The sequence below is a fragment of the Pelmatolapia mariae genome, linkage group LG10_11, assembly GCF_036321145.2.
Source record: "Pelmatolapia mariae isolate MD_Pm_ZW linkage group LG10_11, Pm_UMD_F_2, whole genome shotgun sequence".
NCBI lineage: Eukaryota > Metazoa > Chordata > Actinopteri > Cichliformes > Cichlidae > Pelmatolapia > Pelmatolapia mariae.
In genome coordinates this window covers 12,397,063-12,416,337 of record NC_086236.1, presented here as the reverse complement: position 1 = coordinate 12,416,337, position 19,275 = coordinate 12,397,063, and the positions used below count along the sequence as shown (strand labels likewise).

Below are 19,275 nucleotides of genomic sequence, written 5' to 3'. Positions count from 1 at the left end.
GAAACAGAAATCTAACATAGGTCAGGTTTAGCATTTTATTCTTCAAGTAAGAAAATTATTAAGGAAATAGGGTTTCGCACACACTTCAAAAATTAACATTTCCTGTTGATATGCATCCTTCCACCATTATGATCTGCAAACATTAAATAAGAACAGAATGTATTATTTTAAAATGTACCAACTGATGTGCAGTTTTGTCCCATCAATATTATCAGTATGTATACACTCTGAAAATATTTTGTTTATTCTGCATATTGTCAACACTACAGAGGGTGGGTAATCACACCTTTTATTACAAACCACATCCCTGTTCCTGCTCACCACTGCCCATTTTTTCAACTTCTGTTTAAAAACCACTCTCCAAGTTAAACGAACTGCACTTTAGTGGTAGCACAAAGCGCTGGCCAAACTAAACAGCTGTACATTACTCGGCTGTGACAGAGGCAACTGGTTTGTGTAGTCATCAGTGTCTGCAGCAAAGATTTGTTCTCGCTGCGTGAAAGAATCTTGGATGACGTGTGATGCTGTGGGTAAAGAATGCGCTCCAACTGGTCAAGCTGCATGATATTCATAACCACTGTGGGCTGAACACACACGTACACTCAGCGTCCCTGTGTATCTGAGTCAGAGTGAGACTTTAAAAAAAACAAACAAAAAACTAAACAATAAGCCAGTGTATTTCAGGCCCTGTTTAGAGATATATCTCACATTTTACTCTAAAGGGGTGATTTTTTATCTTCAAGTGTCTTACAAAACATTAGGACAATTTATGAGTGTCTTTTTCTTCCGAGTACAGCTGGACGCAACTTGATAAAGTCTACAAACCCCTAAAAGCTTTAAAATAAATGGAGCAGGCTTAGCTGACACCGCAGTGTTCCTCCAGTTCGCCACTCTGTACCTTCACAGTGATTTCTTACCTCAATTTAACAGACAGCAAAGGAAAGTAAAAGGCTATTTGCCAGCAAAAAACTGTTATACAATCAAGGATAACTAAACCTTCAAAAACGCAGACAAGGTGGTGTAAAAAAAAACAACCCCAAAAACAAAAACCCTTAGAAAGTCTTCTTTCTTTGTCAAACAGTACAGCGCTTGACTAGAGTAATGCACTTACAATTTCTCACTGTATCTAGGACTAGGTACTGTTCAATGAACTATTTAAGATTATATATAATATTATGAATTCAATATAATCCAGGCCTACAAACTGTGGGTGATCTTGATTCCCTCAACCTAGCCATAAGCCTGTCTTAATGGGCAAAACTTGGAGTGTAGTAGCATTTAGGCTGCACCCGGTCCACACAAAAAAAAGAAGACTTGACCCATTACCCACTTTAAGCCTATCTCATGACTTTCTGACCACTGACAGATTTGACAGTGCCAAGTTACACATGCCTTAAGTAACACAGATTTTTGTAGTATTAGACCGTTTAGAGAGAGCGCTCATTAGGGGAAAAAAAAAAAGAAAAAGAAAATTTGCATAGCTAACTATGACTAATACTAAGGGATAATGTACTTTTACATGCTAAATGATATGAAATATTCTCTTAGCCATCTGTTTAAATCCTCTCTTCTCCTGCGTCTTTCTTTGCCTCTCCCTGTTTGTTCTTCTCAGTGCTGACATCAGCAGTCCCATCTCCACGTTAAAGGCCCCGTTTTTCTCACGCTGTGGGCCAGGCTGCCTTGCTAACCTCCAGACCAGATTGGAACAAACAGCCTCTCACTGTCTTCTCTCTTTGTGGTAGAAAGCAGAGCGGGTGGGTCGTCACTGGAATGCACTGACTTACACTGCCCAGTCCACCCAATTGGAGGTAACCAAGGCCTGACCACCAGTAACCACTGGGCTAATTGTTGCGCTTACAGCAATGAGGTGTAGAACCTTTTCCAGACTGTGCTCTTGTAAAGACTAATTACAGACAGCCTGTTGTCACTTCAGTGACAATCTTTAACACAGATACTGCACATACATTTTAAAAACATTTCCAATATTTTTAAGACACTGAGTGTAATTATGTGTTAGACAGAGAAACACATTAGTTACTGGAGACAGCTCAGAATTCACATGACAAACAAGGCCTGTTACTCTGAAGCCACAAAACACAGGAAACATGTGGTCTGAAAGTAACAGGCAGAGAGGTTTGTACATTTAACTTATCAAGCTAACCTAACAGTTGCACAGGGTCCAGCTTTGACTCATGGGCAATGTTCAACCCCCTCCACATTTTATTTAGGTCAACTACTAAATTCATTGTTGGTTTAATGCATGTATGCAAGAAAGCACAATTACATTGTGAATTTGCAATTTTTAGTACATTAATTCTTTATTAAAACATGAGTTTGGCTTTGTTGTGTTACACCTCTGGTAAAGTTTTGACTGATCAGCAGTTCATTAAGTGTTAACTTGAATTTTAATAGCTTAAGAGTTCGGTCATGCTTGATTTAAGGTTTACAATTCTAATGCTTAATAATTAACTGATAACTAACAGAAGAGTCACAAACATGCCAAACTAAACATCTACATTTTGCACATATAGTAACCGCAATAATCTTTATCTTTAGCCTTAACACTGCCTTGTAATTCTTCAAATATTTAAAATCATGCCCCGACGTGAGGTCACCATTTGTCTTGGCCAGATGGAGTGGGAGATTACAGAGGGAGTTGAAAAGTTTACACTTGACCCAGTGTGTGTGTGAGAAGAAAAAAATGATTCAAGAGCAGGGGAAAAAAATAGCTGAGATTAATCCTCATTCTTGTAGTATCATCAGGGTCATTTCTGATGCATTATGTCAGCCAGGGGTTCTTCTGTCATTCCTATTTAGGCAATAGACTCTTCTTATCACTATTTTTACAACAGAGCTTGCATACGGAGGAGAGATATACTCAAGATAAAACGTTTGCAATAAAAACAGTTGTCAACGAGTGAAACGTAACATCCCATGCACAGTGAAAATATTTGTTTTGTCCTTCTTCACTGACTGTTGAGGTTTGTGTGTCATGGCTTTTTTGGGTCCTGGTTATGAGCGGTTTTGAGAGGAAGACGACTGAAGTTCCTTTAGTGCATTATGCACCAATCTAATTTCAGCCTAAGATCATTGAAAAAGGTCTAATTTATTTAATTGCATTGTTTTGTTTTTCTCCATCCAGATCATGTTAAAATGTGTAAAGATAGTGTGTCAGTGTTTGTGGTTAACCTCTTTGACAATGTTCAGCCAAAGAAAAATAAAACAAAGAGCCAGACGGCAACAAGTCGGTGGTTTTTAACTTGAGTCTGATTTGCTCATTCAGATTTCAGCATTACCTACCCAGAGCTTATTCTCATAATAGAAAGCGTCAAGCAGCTTGACAATGTAGCGGTGGTCACATTTAGCCAAGATTTCAATCTCGACCATGTAATCTTCCAGCTCTTCCTCAGATTTGGTCTCGATCACTTTGGCAGCAGCCAGAACTCCCGTCTCCTTGTTTCTGGCCTGTGAAAGAGGAAAACAGATCAATGTTAAATGAAACATGCATGAGTAATGGCAGACCTTTTTAATTCATTTTACTCCCATTTTTGTGCTCAAAGACTTTCAAAGCAAAATTAACCAACCCTGTGAATTTAAGTGTTTCAGGTCTCCAGAAAGACCAATTTTTTTATCGTTTAGTTATACAGAAAACATCAACAGTGGGGGAGGTTATTGCCAACATTTAATTTTTCATGGCCCATATAACAGGGAAAAATAAATAAATACACAGTATGACCAATGTTAAGATTAAGGGCCACATTTACAGTTCAAAGGCCTCCTTTTTGTTTGAAAAGCTACAGTTAGAGATTAACTAAAAAATCATACAAATATGAATTTTGCAACATGCAATTTACAGTAAAATGTGCTAGGGGCACGTCTCATTTTGCACCTCATGTGACTGTGATAGTTTCCCGTAAAAGTGGTAATTTATTTGGAATGTCAGGCGGTGAAATTATCAAAATGAGCTCATAATTGGCAAAGATGGATGGCTCAAAGCTCGGAGCTCGGTGCTAAAGCATTAGCTCCGTCCTTAAATGAGTCCCTCAATGAGTTCTCACTCTGAGTTTCTAGAGACAGAACAATGCCTGAGATTAGGCACACAGCACAGGAACATCTAATGATAAATAAGGTTTCTACTTTTTCTGCACATCATGCAGCTCCACTTTTATACACGTTGATATTTTATAACCCTCCTTTGGATAAATACTGGATTCCACCTGAGCTGTCAGTTTTATGCAGATATAAGATGAGATGGTCCACAGTGAACTCTAACAGGAGAGTTCCTTATATAAAAAACATATTGATTCTCCTTCTCCTGTTGCCTCTCTTTTATTTGAATTACAGTTTCCAGAGAGAAACGCATGTGTAAAACCCGGGCCTACACTATATTATCTTACTCACTACCTTGTCAGGTCTGCTCATTTTTGGCAAACTAATTTGCTCTGCTCTTGGTAGACTGCATGAATAATCTTTTTAAATGAACTGGCTGCGTTTATAAATTAGTACATAACTTTCCACTCCCATCAATGCACTGGGGAATCATGGTAACGTGCCCTGCATAGTTTATCTGGCACCAAGAGTCTCAAGTTGTTAAAGTCATAGTTTGTTCAAAAGAGATAACTTTGATCACAATCTGTGCTGGACTTTATTGTCCGTGCTCTAGCCAAACGGAAGAAGACACTCCAAGATCCACACGCCAGCAATTAAAATGCTGACTAACATTTACAGGCAAAACTGGAAAGGAAGCTCCACACCCTCCCCTGAGCAACTGAAGAGTCAGAGGAACTGAAAAGAAGAAAATGCCACTTTAGCCAAACCCATCACACGCATAGACAAAGAATTCCTCATCGATCTGAGTGGTAAAGAGAAGAAAATAAAGCAACAAAACATTCACACAGTGACTCAAACAGCATCAAACACATGACGCTCTCTCGTGTATGAGGCAGGCTTTTTTCAATGTGTTTCTACAGTCAGAAGTAAATATTCACTCCAGTCATTGTTAGTGTTCAACTGGAGACAACCCAAGACTTAAAGTGGAGTTGACAACAAATAGCTAAAGGCGGGGTCATCTGCCACACCGCATTTAAACACCTGCCCTAAAAAATATCAATTCAATTTCTTTGCTGTAAAAATCTAATATCTAGGAAGTGATGGTTTCATCACAATCATGAATGTTGTCTGATTAATACGGTCAATGCATGTGCATATAATGAGCACGAGTGTTTAATTTTATGACTAAATAAGGAAAAGACAAAGAAAAAGAAACAACTGCCTATCCTGGTGAAATCTGGACCCTGTTGTGGTCTACATCCACCCAGTGGCCTGCAGAAACAGACTATATTAAGTCTGGTATCTGAATCCTTCATGGTTTACAGAGGCTGTGGGAAAACATCTGAACAAACACATGAGGTTCACAGCAACACATCCTCATCGCAGTACTCCTTGGACTATGCGCGTTTACCTAACAGAGCTCCGGAGAAGTTAAACTTTCCCCAACAGATTAACCTAAAGTGTGACTCAACAGGATGCGATCTCTTGCCATCAAACAATCAGTCTGTTAACAAGCCTCAACAGTAAACACGGACACCAAACTCTTGCAACTGCTTTGCTAACATTACAGCTCTCTGCAATGGCGCTGTGTCAGCTTCAACAAAGTCACCATCTGGCGTCAGATTTCCGAAGAGATGCATGTTTTGACAAGCTAACAATTGCAACTACATGTCTGTGGGTGCCATGAGAAAAACACACATCTGACACACGCAGTCAACACTGTGTGGGCAACCTTACTTTTAGTACAACAGATATTTAAAAAAAAAAAAAAAAAAAAAAAAAAAAAAAAATTCTAAACTTCCTTGTACAAAATGAAACTGCACACATGTAAGAAATTTGAAACAAGATAGTTTGTTCTCATTTAGTACAATTCTTCCTTGTCAGACCTGCCTTCCTTGTTAAGTAAAAGGTAACTTGAATTCCAGAAGCTTTATTGGAGTTCCGGTTACTAGTAGAGTGTAAAGTAAAATGATTCAGAGAAAGGTTAAACTTACACACTCCCCAAGCATTTTTTTAACCCCATTTACACACTTATGTAAACAAATCAGCTAGGTTTCCCTTTAACTATACCAGTGTGGACATGAAACACAACACCAGTTTCACTTTTGCGTGAAAGCAGCAGCACTAAAAAAATATTCAGCAATCATAGCTAGCGTTCAACTATTACCGATGTTGGGATATTTAAAAATCCAATATTTCAATTTTTTTTTCCTTTTTCAGACATTTGCAACTTCCCTGTTGGCAACACACATGGAATATGTGTTTGGAATATCCCAACACACGACAACAATATCGCAAACACGACAACAGGGTAGACCCGAACAGTCGGGCAAAGCATAACTGAGTGAGCAAATAACTAAACATGACAAATGTTAGGGGAGTCTGTGCAGTTTTTGTGTGTTTGAAAGAAAAAGAATACATCAGTCAGACTCTACTCAGAAGGGCCTTCTGTCTCTCATGCACACATGCGGGCATGCACGCGCGCACACGCACACCCCTTTACATCTCGGTGGGAGCAAGGCAGAGGAATGTGCCTCTGGCCTTCAGCTGGTTGGGGGTAGACTCAATGGGCAGACTGAGAGAAGTGAGTGTCCTGCAGTTATGTGGTCCTTTTTGTGTGGAGTGAGGAATGCATTACGTCAATGAGGATCCTCAAGCATAGTATATAAACACAAACGTGTTTATATATGCACCTTACCATCTGTATACATTCCACTAAAAGGAACAAACATCAAATCTCGCAAAGGACAAGCTGAATTTCTGGAAACTAGCACCACATCAGTGCACAAGTGTACGCAGTCAATGTGCACGTTTTGGTGTAAAAATGGTAGTGTGCTTATTGCACCCAACTAAAAAATTGAAAATGTTTTGCACCACATCATCCCATATAAGAAGGATTGTACCTTTTTTGCACTTTATGCAACAAATATGACAACATTTTCTAACTTGTAACAGTTTTCCAACTTGCAACTCCTACACAACTCATCTGTTATAGAGCAGATGACACACACTGATATCAGCTGGCCCAGGGGCCACCTACAGCATTCTTAACATGTTCACTCATGACATAACTAAAGTTCCTCCACTTTTTAAAAAGCATACTCGGGCACCAGATGTTAAAGTTGAATAGGGAAAAATATCACGCTTTATTGAAAATATTAACATCTAATTTATTACATAACGACGGCACACCCACAACCCCTTAAGGAGCAGAAATATAGTCAACTTGATACTGTAGCCGTTGCCATCCCACGAGAAAACACTGTTTCAAACCCGATGACTCTTTACTTCCTCTGACTCTACTCCAGAGGAGAACAACTGTCTTAGGCTTTGTTTTGGTCTGGTTTCCATGGTTTCTACCTAAAGAACTTGTTTCTTCTCTGTCCTCATGGTTCAAAGCTCTCCGTCCGTTTTACCATTTGCTCTTGTGGCATTTAAACAGACAGCCTAAGCATTTGTTCACTTTGAATTTTGTAAATTCTGAAAATATCTGATTAAACCACATATCAACTAACAGACTACATAATGCTGAGTTATTAACCTGGACCACAGACTTATAATTTGGGCTGTTGCAATTAAATACTGCCATTATTTAATCTGCAGATTAATTTGGCCTATTAAAAACCAAAGAATTGCCAAAAAATATTTTGCTTACTCCAACATTGCATAACTCCAAAGATTCCAACAGAGTTACCATTTGTGAGCCTGTTGCTATCAAATTCTTAGCATTCAGATTGAAAAATTATTTCCTCATCAAAATAGTTTCTGACAACCTTTAGAGCAATAATATCTCAGAGACTGTAAAAAGAAAACATTTCTTCTGCATCTTTTCATTTTCTTTATGTTTTTTTTTTTAATCAATCATCCACCAGCCTACTATCAGAGTGCCTCTGTACCTATCTTTCTGAGGGTGATTTAAGTCTCTCATATGGTTTTCAGTCTACTTAATGTAACACATGTGCAATAAACCCAGTCCATCCTCCTCACTTTGTACGCAAAGCTGTAAATATAAAATATGTCTGCCAAACCTGCCTGACTTAGTTTCCCCATACTACTTTCTGAAGTTCCTGCTAGACAAAAGAATTAAAAAGGGGCAAGGGCAGATGTTACTGTCCTATGTGTCCACATACACACATACTGTAGGTACTGATAGACTAAGTAAACAAACATACAAAAGCACACGCTTCCAGTCTCCTGTGTTTGTGTGGCAGTCTTTTCAAAGTTAATCAGGACTGGAAGCAATAATGTTAAATACCCTGTGTTGACTAAAGCATTAATGATTAATGTGGATGTTTTGATTCAAAAGCAAAACCCTAATCTCAACCTTACAAATAACCTTAGATTAACGTTTTCCTCATTTTTAAAATGTATCTTTGTTATTGTTAAGAATATAAAAAAACTAATTAAGTGACATGTCAAGGGACCAGGTGACCATATGTGACTGATTACACAGAGAACTTTCTCTGGGGTCACTCACCTACAGGCTGAACAGGCATTAAACACATACAGCTCCCTTCAGGAGAATGTGTGCACGGTAGACCTTTGTCCCTTTATAAACCTGTGAACCGCCTCGCCCCTACAGGCCCTTCCCACATGTCTGCGAGCAAGAATGTGGTTCTTAGCTCACATATATAGCTCACACCTCTTATTGAGATGCAAAGTATGGCACAAGCAGCACATGTTAAACAGCTACATGTAGGATGTTGACTTATGTATCTCTTGTTCTGTGATGGCTGTCTCAAGTGCCAAGTGAAACATTTGAGTATTTCTGGTTAGTCGGGCAACAGTGTCAAAACCAAAGGTGTCATTACTGCTGGGGATGCCTTTGACTCACTTTTTGTAGTCCTAATTTCCTTTTTATTGCCTCTGCCACCTTCACATTTCCAGTATGAATCAGAAAGCAAATGCTTCTAAAGTGGGCTTGACACTCGCTTAAAGGTGGGAAAGAAATGAGCTGATCAAAATAATTAATGCTCATCTGAGTCACCTTTGGCTATTGTTTGCGTACAGCAATTAGACCTTACAGGAAGTAGAAGTGACTGAATAGTGCATTTGCCTGGATTCATCCACCCAGTCAAGTCACCAGCTCTCCTATCTTCTTAGTAGAGGTTGTTGTTCGCAGCTTTTGAGGAGGGCCCCAGCCACTATCTTGGAGCCCCCCCATCCCCAAGCTCCCTACACTTTAGGCCAAACTGACGAACCACTACGGAGTAATGGATTGTGCTTTTTGTGATAAAATATAGAAAATACTGATTGGGCGTAAAGGTCAACAGTATAAATGGTTTATGTGGAAGTATGTTACCCAGTAAAGTATGAAAACCAATGTAGTCATCATCTTTTATTTACTGGATATGATGCATTCATGTGACATAGTAAAAATGTTCTTCCAAAAAAGGCACAAGGAAGCATACCTATAACTCTCACATGACATATTTTTAACAGGAAAGGAAATTACTAATTTGCCACTGCTACTGTGTATTAGGATTTTTTTTTTAAGTTCCAAGAAAGTAAAGATGAATGTTAAAAAGCCTTCAGTGTGATTGTCACTGCTCCTAAGAGCAGGGCTTCTCTGGGTCTAATCTCAAGAAGAAAGTAAAGTAATTTAAATAAGTTTACTTATTTTACAGCAGAGAAGAAGAAAAGTGACTAAAATGTTTCAAGGCTGCGTAGCCAGTGCTTACCTTTCACATAGACATATGAATGGCTCTGCAAACCCAATCATTATGGCTAACCCCTACCTTAAAAAAAAGAGATTAAAGTCATGAATGTAGCTATGGCTCTGTAGCAAAATACCAGAAGCTCTTACAGCGAAATGCATCAGTGAAGAACAAAGATTGTTTGACATATTTTCTTCTTTCAACGCCAGAGCATGACTCTTCCTCCTCTATCAAAACCACTGACTGTAAAGACAGCACAAATGTATGAATTTACAGAGTACTGGGCAAAGGATACCTGACTGGAACAAATTTGTACAAAAACTGCCTAACAATGAAGCAATGAGCCTTTTCAGGATGTGAAAGTTGTGATCAACATTGCAACATGCCCCAAATTCAACCCCGAAGTCACAAAAACAAAGCAGGTCAGTGAGGCAGGAAGTTATAACATACAATACCACAGACAGCCTTGGAAGAAAACCTGTAACACTTAATTCTTTAATCAGTGATACACAGGCCTTCAAACCTTGACTTTCATGACAAAGGAGTCAAACTTCCTGAGTGCAGACTAGAAAAAGCAAGCACCACACTGGAGGGTTTATACGGTCTTATTTAAAGCACACCACAAAACCAAGCTCAGGCAAGAACTGCATGATTACCAGATTAATCAGAAAAAGTGTACAAGTGATACATGAGACATGGTTTGATGTTAAATTTCCAAAATGTAGAAAATCTGATATAACTGAAAATCCTACATCTTTCATTTTCTCGATTGCTAATGCTGTCCGAGTATAAACTCACACATATCAGAAATTCTCATGTAGATCATTAACCTCAGACCTACAACTAGAAACACAGATCAAGGCTTTTGTAAATGCCGATGACAATGTCATCACAAGGATAACAGGGACTCCAACCATTCTGAGCCCACACCCATCCAGCTGGGCTCTTATCAGTCACCGTGGGCCCAGCTGCTCCCTGAGATTAGACCCAGGGAAACCCTGCTCTCGGGAGCAGTGACGACAGTGCCACTGAAGTCCTTTTAAACATTCGTCTTGGAGCAATTCTTGATAACTGTGAGCATTTCATATGAACCTTGCGGCTTTCCTTCACAAAAAGGAAGTTGCAATCTTTGCCCCCTCCTACTCACCATGTGAGTTTCTCTTTGACTTCACAGTAGATGGTAATCGTATTTTAAGTGATTTTCTGCAAGTCTTACAAAAACACTACATAGAAGAGAAATGTCTTGTTTTATGCCTTTAACCAGTCCAGGATTTCCCACAACATTTTGGCCCGGTGTATAACCACATTTATCCAACCTAATGTGCATAAATACAGTTTTTTAAAAGTTTTAAAGATGATCAGATCTGTTACATTAAGTACTGTGGTCTAAACACTTGGCCGACTACCGTACTCGTTTTGTTTTTGCCATAGTTGAGGCCACCTACACACTTTCTACTACACAACATCCAGGCTGAACACACTGTCAGACCAACAGGGACAAGATTCACTGCACTTTTCATCCCACAAAGGGAATTTGACAGCACGTAACCTTAAAGCCTGTGTGTGTCTATGGAAACATTTCACTAGCAGCAGCAGGCTAGTGTGCTCAGTGGCACGTGGCTCATTAATTAGTGAGAAGGGCTATACAACTCAACTGTTTCATGCCTCACTTGCAGCCACAACACCTTCATACACAAGCACAGGACTCCTTCCAACAAGTGCAAACACGTACAGAGAGACAGAGCAAAGACATCATCCTATGACACACTGGATCTGCAGGAAGTGGAATATGAGACTTGATTAGTCAGTGATGGTTTAAAAAAAAAAAAAAAAAAAAGCCTACAGGGAGACAGAAGTGTCACAGTATTGTGGGTGTGTGCATTGCATTGCGAAACAAACCAGCATGTAAATGACTGATAACAAGCATCAAAATGCAATTTAGCATAACTAGTGCTAATAAAATTAAACTGCAATTTTAATCTAAACGTAGCACTGATTGCACACAGATTTTTTTAGTGGTCAAAACTAACTTACTGACAAGAAAAATGTGCTCTAAGGTTAAAGATATGTTTGGCCCTCGAGTGATAAATGCAGTGTTAGAAACATCGGCTTTCCATTTAGCTGCTCTATAATCCCATTTAACTGCTGCTGGACAGTGATACTTTAACCTCATTAACAGAGAACCAGAAGGTGTAAACAACAGCATGTTTGAGTACATGTTTGCATCTGCAGCATCCTGTGATACTCAGACTCATTAACAAAATGAATATTCTGCATTTAGGTAATTTATGCATCAAAGTATCAACCAGCACACATGCACGCTTAAAAAAAGTACTTATAGCACTTGGATGACACTATAAAAAAGTTAGAAACACAGGCTTAAGTTTCATAGACAGTCATATTTTTTTTCCTAGCAGCCTTTCAATAATGGAAAAGTACAGTTTCACCTACAGGGAAGAATATATTCGATAACTGGGGGAGTATATTGCATTTTATGAGATCCTTCTTTCACACTGTTCCTGGGTTAAAGCCACGCACACACACAGATTGATTTGTCCTTAACACTACCCTTTAAGCCTGGGAGTTGTTATTCTCCTGCTGGTGACATTAACCTTTGGAGAATCAGCCTGTGTGGAGCACTCGGTACTCTCTAGCAAAACTGCACAATTACACAAATCTGTCCTCAATCTCGAAGACAGAAACAAAAAAGAAGCTCTACAAGCAGCGGTGTCCGACACATGAAATTTATACTTTCTTCTCCTGCTGCCCATTGCACATCAACAACCATCTTTTTTGTGACTCCTGCCCTCCCCCAAACAGTTTGACAAGTAGATGATCTCACAAGTGACAGGACACAGAGCCTCCTTCCCTCACGCCTGCTCTATCAAAGACTTCTAACATCTGAAAGCATGTACAATTCACCGCACAAGGCCTTTCTCTCCCACAGATGGGCCAATTATTCTGAGGTTTGGGAGCTGCGAGAGGAAGCCGTCCCCTGATGCAGTCCCACAGTTTCCTCTCTTGGCCATCGTCTGCTCCTGCTCTGCCTCCCTCCACTCCATCTGACAGCTGCAGGTGTGGAGCTGTCCTCCTCCAACCAACTGAAGGAGGAGAAACAGGAACCCAGGCAAATATAGTGGGGAAGGGACATTACATTCTGTAAGCTTGCCAGTTGTCTAAGTAGCACTTAATCACACTAAATGTACCAGCCACTTTCATTTGGCTTTAGCTTTAAACACTTTGGAGCTGAAGTGGACTGTGTGTACTTCTGCACTGAGAAACCTGAGTAATCCCTAAAACCTGAGTAATAAACAGCAGCTTATTAAAGGCTTCGTCAGATTTAAAGAACCTTGTACTAAGCATCTCAGGAAGAAAACTCAAAGCACTGTGCGTTTTCATAGTATGCTTAACTGTTAAGATAAATTATGCAACTTCACTTCTAGTTCTATAACTTGATTGCCATGTTACTATTTTCTTTTAAATTGCATCCGTCGCAATAGCTTTGCTGGAATAGTGAGCTTTATGGTGCTCTTCACACCACTTTCCCCACATGTATGTAAACTTTCCAGTAAAAACAAAAAAAAGAGAAAAATCTAAACAAGGTGGGGTCCTCTGAAAAGACTGCGCTCTCTGTTCAGTGCAGAATTCTGCTTAAAGCATCACTTCTTCCACTGAGGCCCCGGATGTGTCAAAGACCTTCACTGTGCTCCACTGGGCTGTGTAGACACAGAAGGCCTGTGCCCCGCTTTGCAGAGGGCAGTGAATGTCTTACAGAGCCAGATTAAATATCTCCACTGAGTCAAAGTGCTGATGATGGTGGTGCTGCTGCTGGTGGTGCTAAGGTGCTTTCACTGTCCCTGCAGGCTGACTCAACAGTGGAGTCACATCATGGCATTTTTCTAAATCCTCCACATGGCATACATAATTTCAACTGCATTCACACAAGTTCTGAGAGGTCAGACCTGAGAGAGAAAAGAAGAGAGGTGCATCGAGGAGCCACACAGAAGTAGCAGTCACCCATGCTGATTCTAAAGATTTAGCAAAACTTTCACACGACAGCCAAAGTTAACAATGTAATGACTGCATCGGTCTGTTTAACAGTAGAACTCTTGACCAGCAACATAGTTCAGATATCTGTCATATTACAGCAATGCTGGGATGGTTCAGCACCCACAGGTGAATGGAAGTAGTCCACACCCAAAGGATGCAAGTTATCCTAAACGAGAGGCTATAAAGTGTGTGACAGGTGGGGGAAAAATACACAGAAACACCCATTTGAAATGAAAATGGTATAAGTATATATTAGGTCGTTTACTACATTTCGTCAGCGTATACTTAAGTAACTTTTTGATATTCAAGGAAGTTTTCATAAGCACAAACAGGCAACAAACGGGAAACTTATCAACATTTCGAGAGGAGTACTGCATTTGAGGAAAAATGGGGTTCTTGGGGTTCTACAGCATTGTCAGACAACAGGTGCCTCGTGTCTTTTGAGAACACACTTACCTTGTAGACCTTTCCAAAAGCACCGTCGCCCAGCTCGCCAATAATTTCCCAAATGTCGTTGGGATTGACGTCCCGGTTGACGTGCTCGTACTGTTTGGCTTTCTTTTTCATATCCATGGTGGGTAGACGAAATAGTTTACTGAATCTACCGAACGCCATTATTTACAATGTACTAACTTCAACTTAAAAAAGAAAAAATATATATTTAAAAAAAATAAAAACTGTCAACAGTCTTGAGCACGAGAGCACTAGGCACGCAGAAACGTGCAGTCCGCTAAAAAAAGAAAGTCTTATCTACCAATTTACAGCGTCACTTTCAGCGTCCTTGAGAGAAGAAAAAGAGAACTGGGCTGGTTCACAAAAAAAGAAGAAAAAGTTAATCTATTCCGTCCATTTCAGCCCGTGGGCTCTGACTTGGAAACTTGGCGTTATCCAATTAACAGGCTGTGGTTAAGTGCTGGGCGCGCGGTGACCACCTGCCGCTATGAAGACACGATGGAATTGCTGCTCGCCTGTCTGGCTGGGCAACTTGTTGATTCAAAATAGCCCCACCTCGTTTCTGAACAGCGCTCGCGCTGCCGACATGGAAATGTAGGAAATGTAGGAAATGTAGTTCCTTGGGTAGAACGAGTCGGTTGATATACAGCGTCGAGGCGGTAAAACAGGACTTCATGTCCGGGTTGATGCTTGGCGTGCTCTCTGACAGCGGCGGCGTCTCCTTCAACTTCAACAGCTGTGCTGTTTACCAAAGTATAACCCCTGTAAGAACATTTAGATTGCATGCATGAAGTTAGGACTTCATTATATACAGATTTTGTCTTCTCGTTCTCCTGTTTAGGTGTTCTTTTTACTTTTTAAAAATATATCATTAAAGGGCAAAAAAGAAAACAAATTTGGGTGATTATTTATTACAGCTCGTTTACATTTTTTAAAGCTCATTAATCAATATTAAAAAGAAAATGCACTGGTTTCTTCTTACTTTCGTTTGTATTTCCTTTTAAGCTGCATGCTGGTTAAACTTCACTCAACTGAAAAAGCAAGGCCACACCGCCCTCTAGTGGGAAAGTCATTGTTTTTCTGCGTAATATGTGGGGAATTTGACGTCAGATGTGCAAATGAAGAAAATGATGGACATATTATCAAGGTGATTTGTCGTCAATCCTGATATTTGTATAAATAAGCAATTATATAAGTGGTGTCCGTGGGGCCCTTTCCCAAAAGAAAAATAATGTGATTTATTATTATTTCAACCTCTGATTCACTGCCATTATCTCATTTTCTCTGAAGAACCTATCACATGACACATTTTCCATGACTTCACACTATGATGTGAAAGAGAATGTTTACAACATGGTAGTGTGAACTGTTATAATGTAAGCTTGGAGACGGTGGCACTGATAAAAAGAGAAGAGGTGGACTTGGAGGTGGCAATCAAATCACTCATAATCAAGATCTGATCGTAAATTGATATCCAAGAATTGTGCAGTCACTTTTGCAATCAGTCTGACACACAGCCAGCTGTCCACATCAAACAGAATATCAGGGAGGTTATCTATGTTCCTGAAAATGACCTTCCATGACAACTGAGCAAGATTGTTTTAAAGATTATTGGTGAGAAATAAAACAAGTAATATATATAAAAACGTGTAAACATACATGGAAATGCAATATTTAAGGCAAAAACAGAGTGTGTACAGTTCTAACAAGCTTAAAAGTCAGTATTTTATTCATGAGCTCTCTTAGCCAGACTTTCTACTAATTTCTTTAAATGGTCTTCAGGATTAGTTCTCCATGCTTCTTGCAGGACATTCAAAGCTCTTCCTTGGATATTGGCTCTCTTCTGCTCCGTTCTCTGTCCCACACAGCTTCAATAATGTTCAGGCTTGGGCTTTGGGGAGACCAATACATGACTAATGTGTGTACCATTGTGTGTTTTTCCATCCAGGTATGCTTTTACTGCAATGGTAGTACGTTTGGAATCATGTTGAAAAATTAAACCTCTCTTGAAACCTAGTCATCTTCTTTTTTATTTGCATGGCTAGAGGCATAAGGAGAATACATTTTTGGACAACTCAACTGATTTAACTTCTATTCTTAGAAAGCCAGCTTGCATCTTGTTCTTTCAGCGGCTCCCTTTAGGGGTTGCCACAGCAGATCATCTGCCTCTATCTCGCCCTGTCCCATCCTCTTCTGTCACACCAACCCTCTGCATGTCCTAGAAAACCAGCTTGTATATTACAGGAAAATGTGTCTTATACTTAAAAGTATAAGAGCTAAATCACCAGTTCTGAATAAATCAGCTTGTTTCACACAGTAGATAAAACAGGGGGGTGTTTGTTTCAAAAATGTAATGACTTATGAAGTGAAAAAGACTGGTGCACTGTCTTACTGGGGCACTAATGATATTTTCCTGCTATGGCAAATGAAAATGACTGTTGCAGATACCTCACAATCCTTACTGTTGCGTGTCATGTGTTCCAGTTTTGACTGTATTTAAAACATGTAAGGCACAAAAGAATGACTGTAATATCTCCATCGTAAGATGCAATAAAGCTTACTGCTGGATCATGCTGGAGCTTACTTTTAATACCAAACCTTATATTGTGCTGCTAAGTCCATTTTACACATTGGGAACATATAAAAGCAGAACAGTCACACCTCAGTGTCAATTTAGTAGCTTGTTTGTGGCTATTACAGATGTTTTTAAAGACGACAAAAGCAAGATAGAAGTGTCTTGGCTGACAGATCTTTTACTTGTCTGTTACTGTTACTTAAGCGCTGCCCTAATACAGTCAGTATGACCTCCACTATGCACTATGCAATATCCTTATCTGGCAACCTGTGTGTGGAAAAAACCCCTGCAAGAAATATAATGAATGCTGTCTTTTATCACATTTGGCAGATCAAAGGTACTCAGAAGGCTCAGTTTTAATTTGCTTCCATAGGGGTTTAACTCATTAGTCAGCATTAAAAGTTTTTGCATAATTATTCAAACAACTGTCTATCAACCAAAAATGTGACTGTATTCATTCTATAAGAGGCCTGTGTAATTATAAAAAAAATAATACATCTTATTCTGTAAAATATTTTGCTTTATCATCTGGTTGGTAATAAATGTCATTACAAAGAGAATACATGCTTATAACATCAGAATCACAAAATGGTTTACTCAGGTGATCTCATACTCGTGTCTTCCAGTTTTGTTTTGTTTTTTTACAATACTGTCATTACTTGAAGAAATAAAGAATGTCCACTGAGACTCTCGCTGTCTCTCTATCAACGTTCTCGGTGAGCAGCTTGAAATATTTCAGCATCCAGGATGTCAGCGCTCCAGGGCAGAGCAGTCAAAGGCTGTGAACACCAAGTCCTATGAAAACAAAACACACCATGGGACACCGGTGAGGGAGGTGTGAACATTTTAGCAGTGACTTGTTTTTCACTTGGTAAATAATGTTTTTATATGCTTTATGTAAGCCACAGCAGAAGGTTACCTTTCTCTCTAATGTAAGTGAATTTACTCTGACCCTTCTCTGAGGCATTGTGGCCTCGGCTAGACGGGCAGATCAGTCATGTCAGGACACCAATAGCAGACCCAGATGGGTCTGACATCACAGATCAGGTGAGTGGGATCAAACGCTCACAGAGCACAGAAGGTTATTCATAATCTGCATCATAAACCCTGCTTAATCCTGCGAAATCACCAAGTGAGTGACCCAGTAAACAGCAGTTAGTTTGAATGCATCTCATCACTGTTAGCCTGTTTTCAGTCTATGAAACTATATCAGGTGCGTGAGTGAGTTAAAACACAGCTCAGTGACTACATATTCAATAAAAATCTGGTTTAATCAGAGCTATACGTTTGGTCTTAACTATGAATTGTAATTTACTTTATGACGTTTCTAGAGTTTCCAAGCACAAATGCACTACACCACACTTAAGTCCCACAAGATGGGATGTTAATATCTGATATATCATTGAGTATGGCACAGTTTACACTTATTTAGACAGCTTGTCTTGTCTTACCCCGTGGCATCTCTCTGACATGATGATGAAGAGCTGTCGCATAGTGACACCCAGCTTCCTTACGTCTCTGGTGTAAGCACAGCGGCGCTGTCGCAGGCCCTCCACCATTTGGAGGTAGGTGCTCATTTTGTACATCACACAACCATTCTGTCATGAGTAACAATTAGTGTCCCTGCGCATGATTTACTGCAGCTAAAGTTTGCAGTCAAAATACCACATAAGTGAGCGTCAAAAATGCAGGGACGGCCAGATTACTCAAAACAATGTGTGTAGATCATCGACAGAAAGGAGAGCGCAGAAAACATTTTCTTTTCGGAATGTTATATGGCAAAAATCATGCCATTTTATTATTCTTTTTTAATAATAAAGACATACTTACATGAACATCAATGTAGAGATTTGGCATGCGTGCCATGCAGTAACTCTGGATGAAAAGAATGACAGCTATCAAGTCTCACAGATTTTACAACCTTTCCTGACTTTCCATGATTTCTTTGAAATCATGTTTCTCATGTCACTAAAGCCAGCTGAAATAATATACAATTATTTATGTAAAGTACAGAATCTTTATTATTTACAGGTTTTTAAACAGTTAGAATAGTTATAAAATACCACTTAAGTGTAAAGTAAAATAAAAAAATTACCAAGCTGACTTACAGTCTCTGGGTCCCTTTTCAAATCTGCTGCCCACTGGGTGAGGTCCCGGGCCATGCTCAGCACCTTAGTATAGCATGTTGGAGGGTAGAAAGGGTAGCTCAATATCAGCGGCATCAAAGATGAGATAAACAACACGTGTTTAAAGATCGCCATGACTCACTGACACCTAGTGTACCAGCAGAGCTTTGGTTTGGTTGTGGGACCAACGCTCACATGGAGCCACGTATGCATCTGGATGGATTTTAACACACCCTTTGTTTACTCCAAAATAACCGTGAAGGAATGACAGGGGAAGATCCTTTGTGATGGAATAAGGCAGATTTGCATGCATTGTGTGCATTTGAGTTCAGCATCGATTCTCCTCTTCTAATGGATACAAATT

The 19,275-nt window shown here is 39.6% G+C and overlaps 2 protein-coding genes across 2 annotated transcripts in view; both read right to left on the bottom strand.

The window, feature by feature from the left end:
• stk10 (serine/threonine kinase 10) overlaps positions 1-14,725 on the bottom strand; it is a 39,485-nt gene extending 24,760 nt beyond the window's left edge. The window contains exons 1-2 of the mRNA XM_063487897.1: positions 14,214-14,725; positions 3,301-3,465 (exon numbers count right to left, since the gene is read on the bottom strand). Coding sequence (XP_063343967.1) covers positions 3,301-3,465; positions 14,214-14,372 — 324 coding nt within the window. The 5' untranslated portion in view covers positions 14,373-14,725. The remainder of the gene's footprint in view (positions 1-3,300; positions 3,466-14,213) is intronic.
• Positions 14,726-17,374: 2,649 nt separating this feature from the next.
• zmp:0000001268 (CYTL1 domain-containing protein) lies at positions 17,375-19,098 on the bottom strand. Its single transcript, XM_063488164.1, has 4 exons — positions 18,894-19,098; positions 18,616-18,660; positions 18,237-18,383; positions 17,375-17,580 (listed from the first exon to the last, which is right to left on the bottom strand). The coding sequence occupies exons 1-4, from the start codon at positions 19,044-19,046 to the stop codon at positions 17,536-17,538; spliced, it is 390 nt and encodes a 129-aa protein (XP_063344234.1). The 5' UTR covers positions 19,047-19,098; the 3' UTR covers positions 17,375-17,535.
• Between the last annotated feature and the right edge of the window lie 177 nt (positions 19,099-19,275).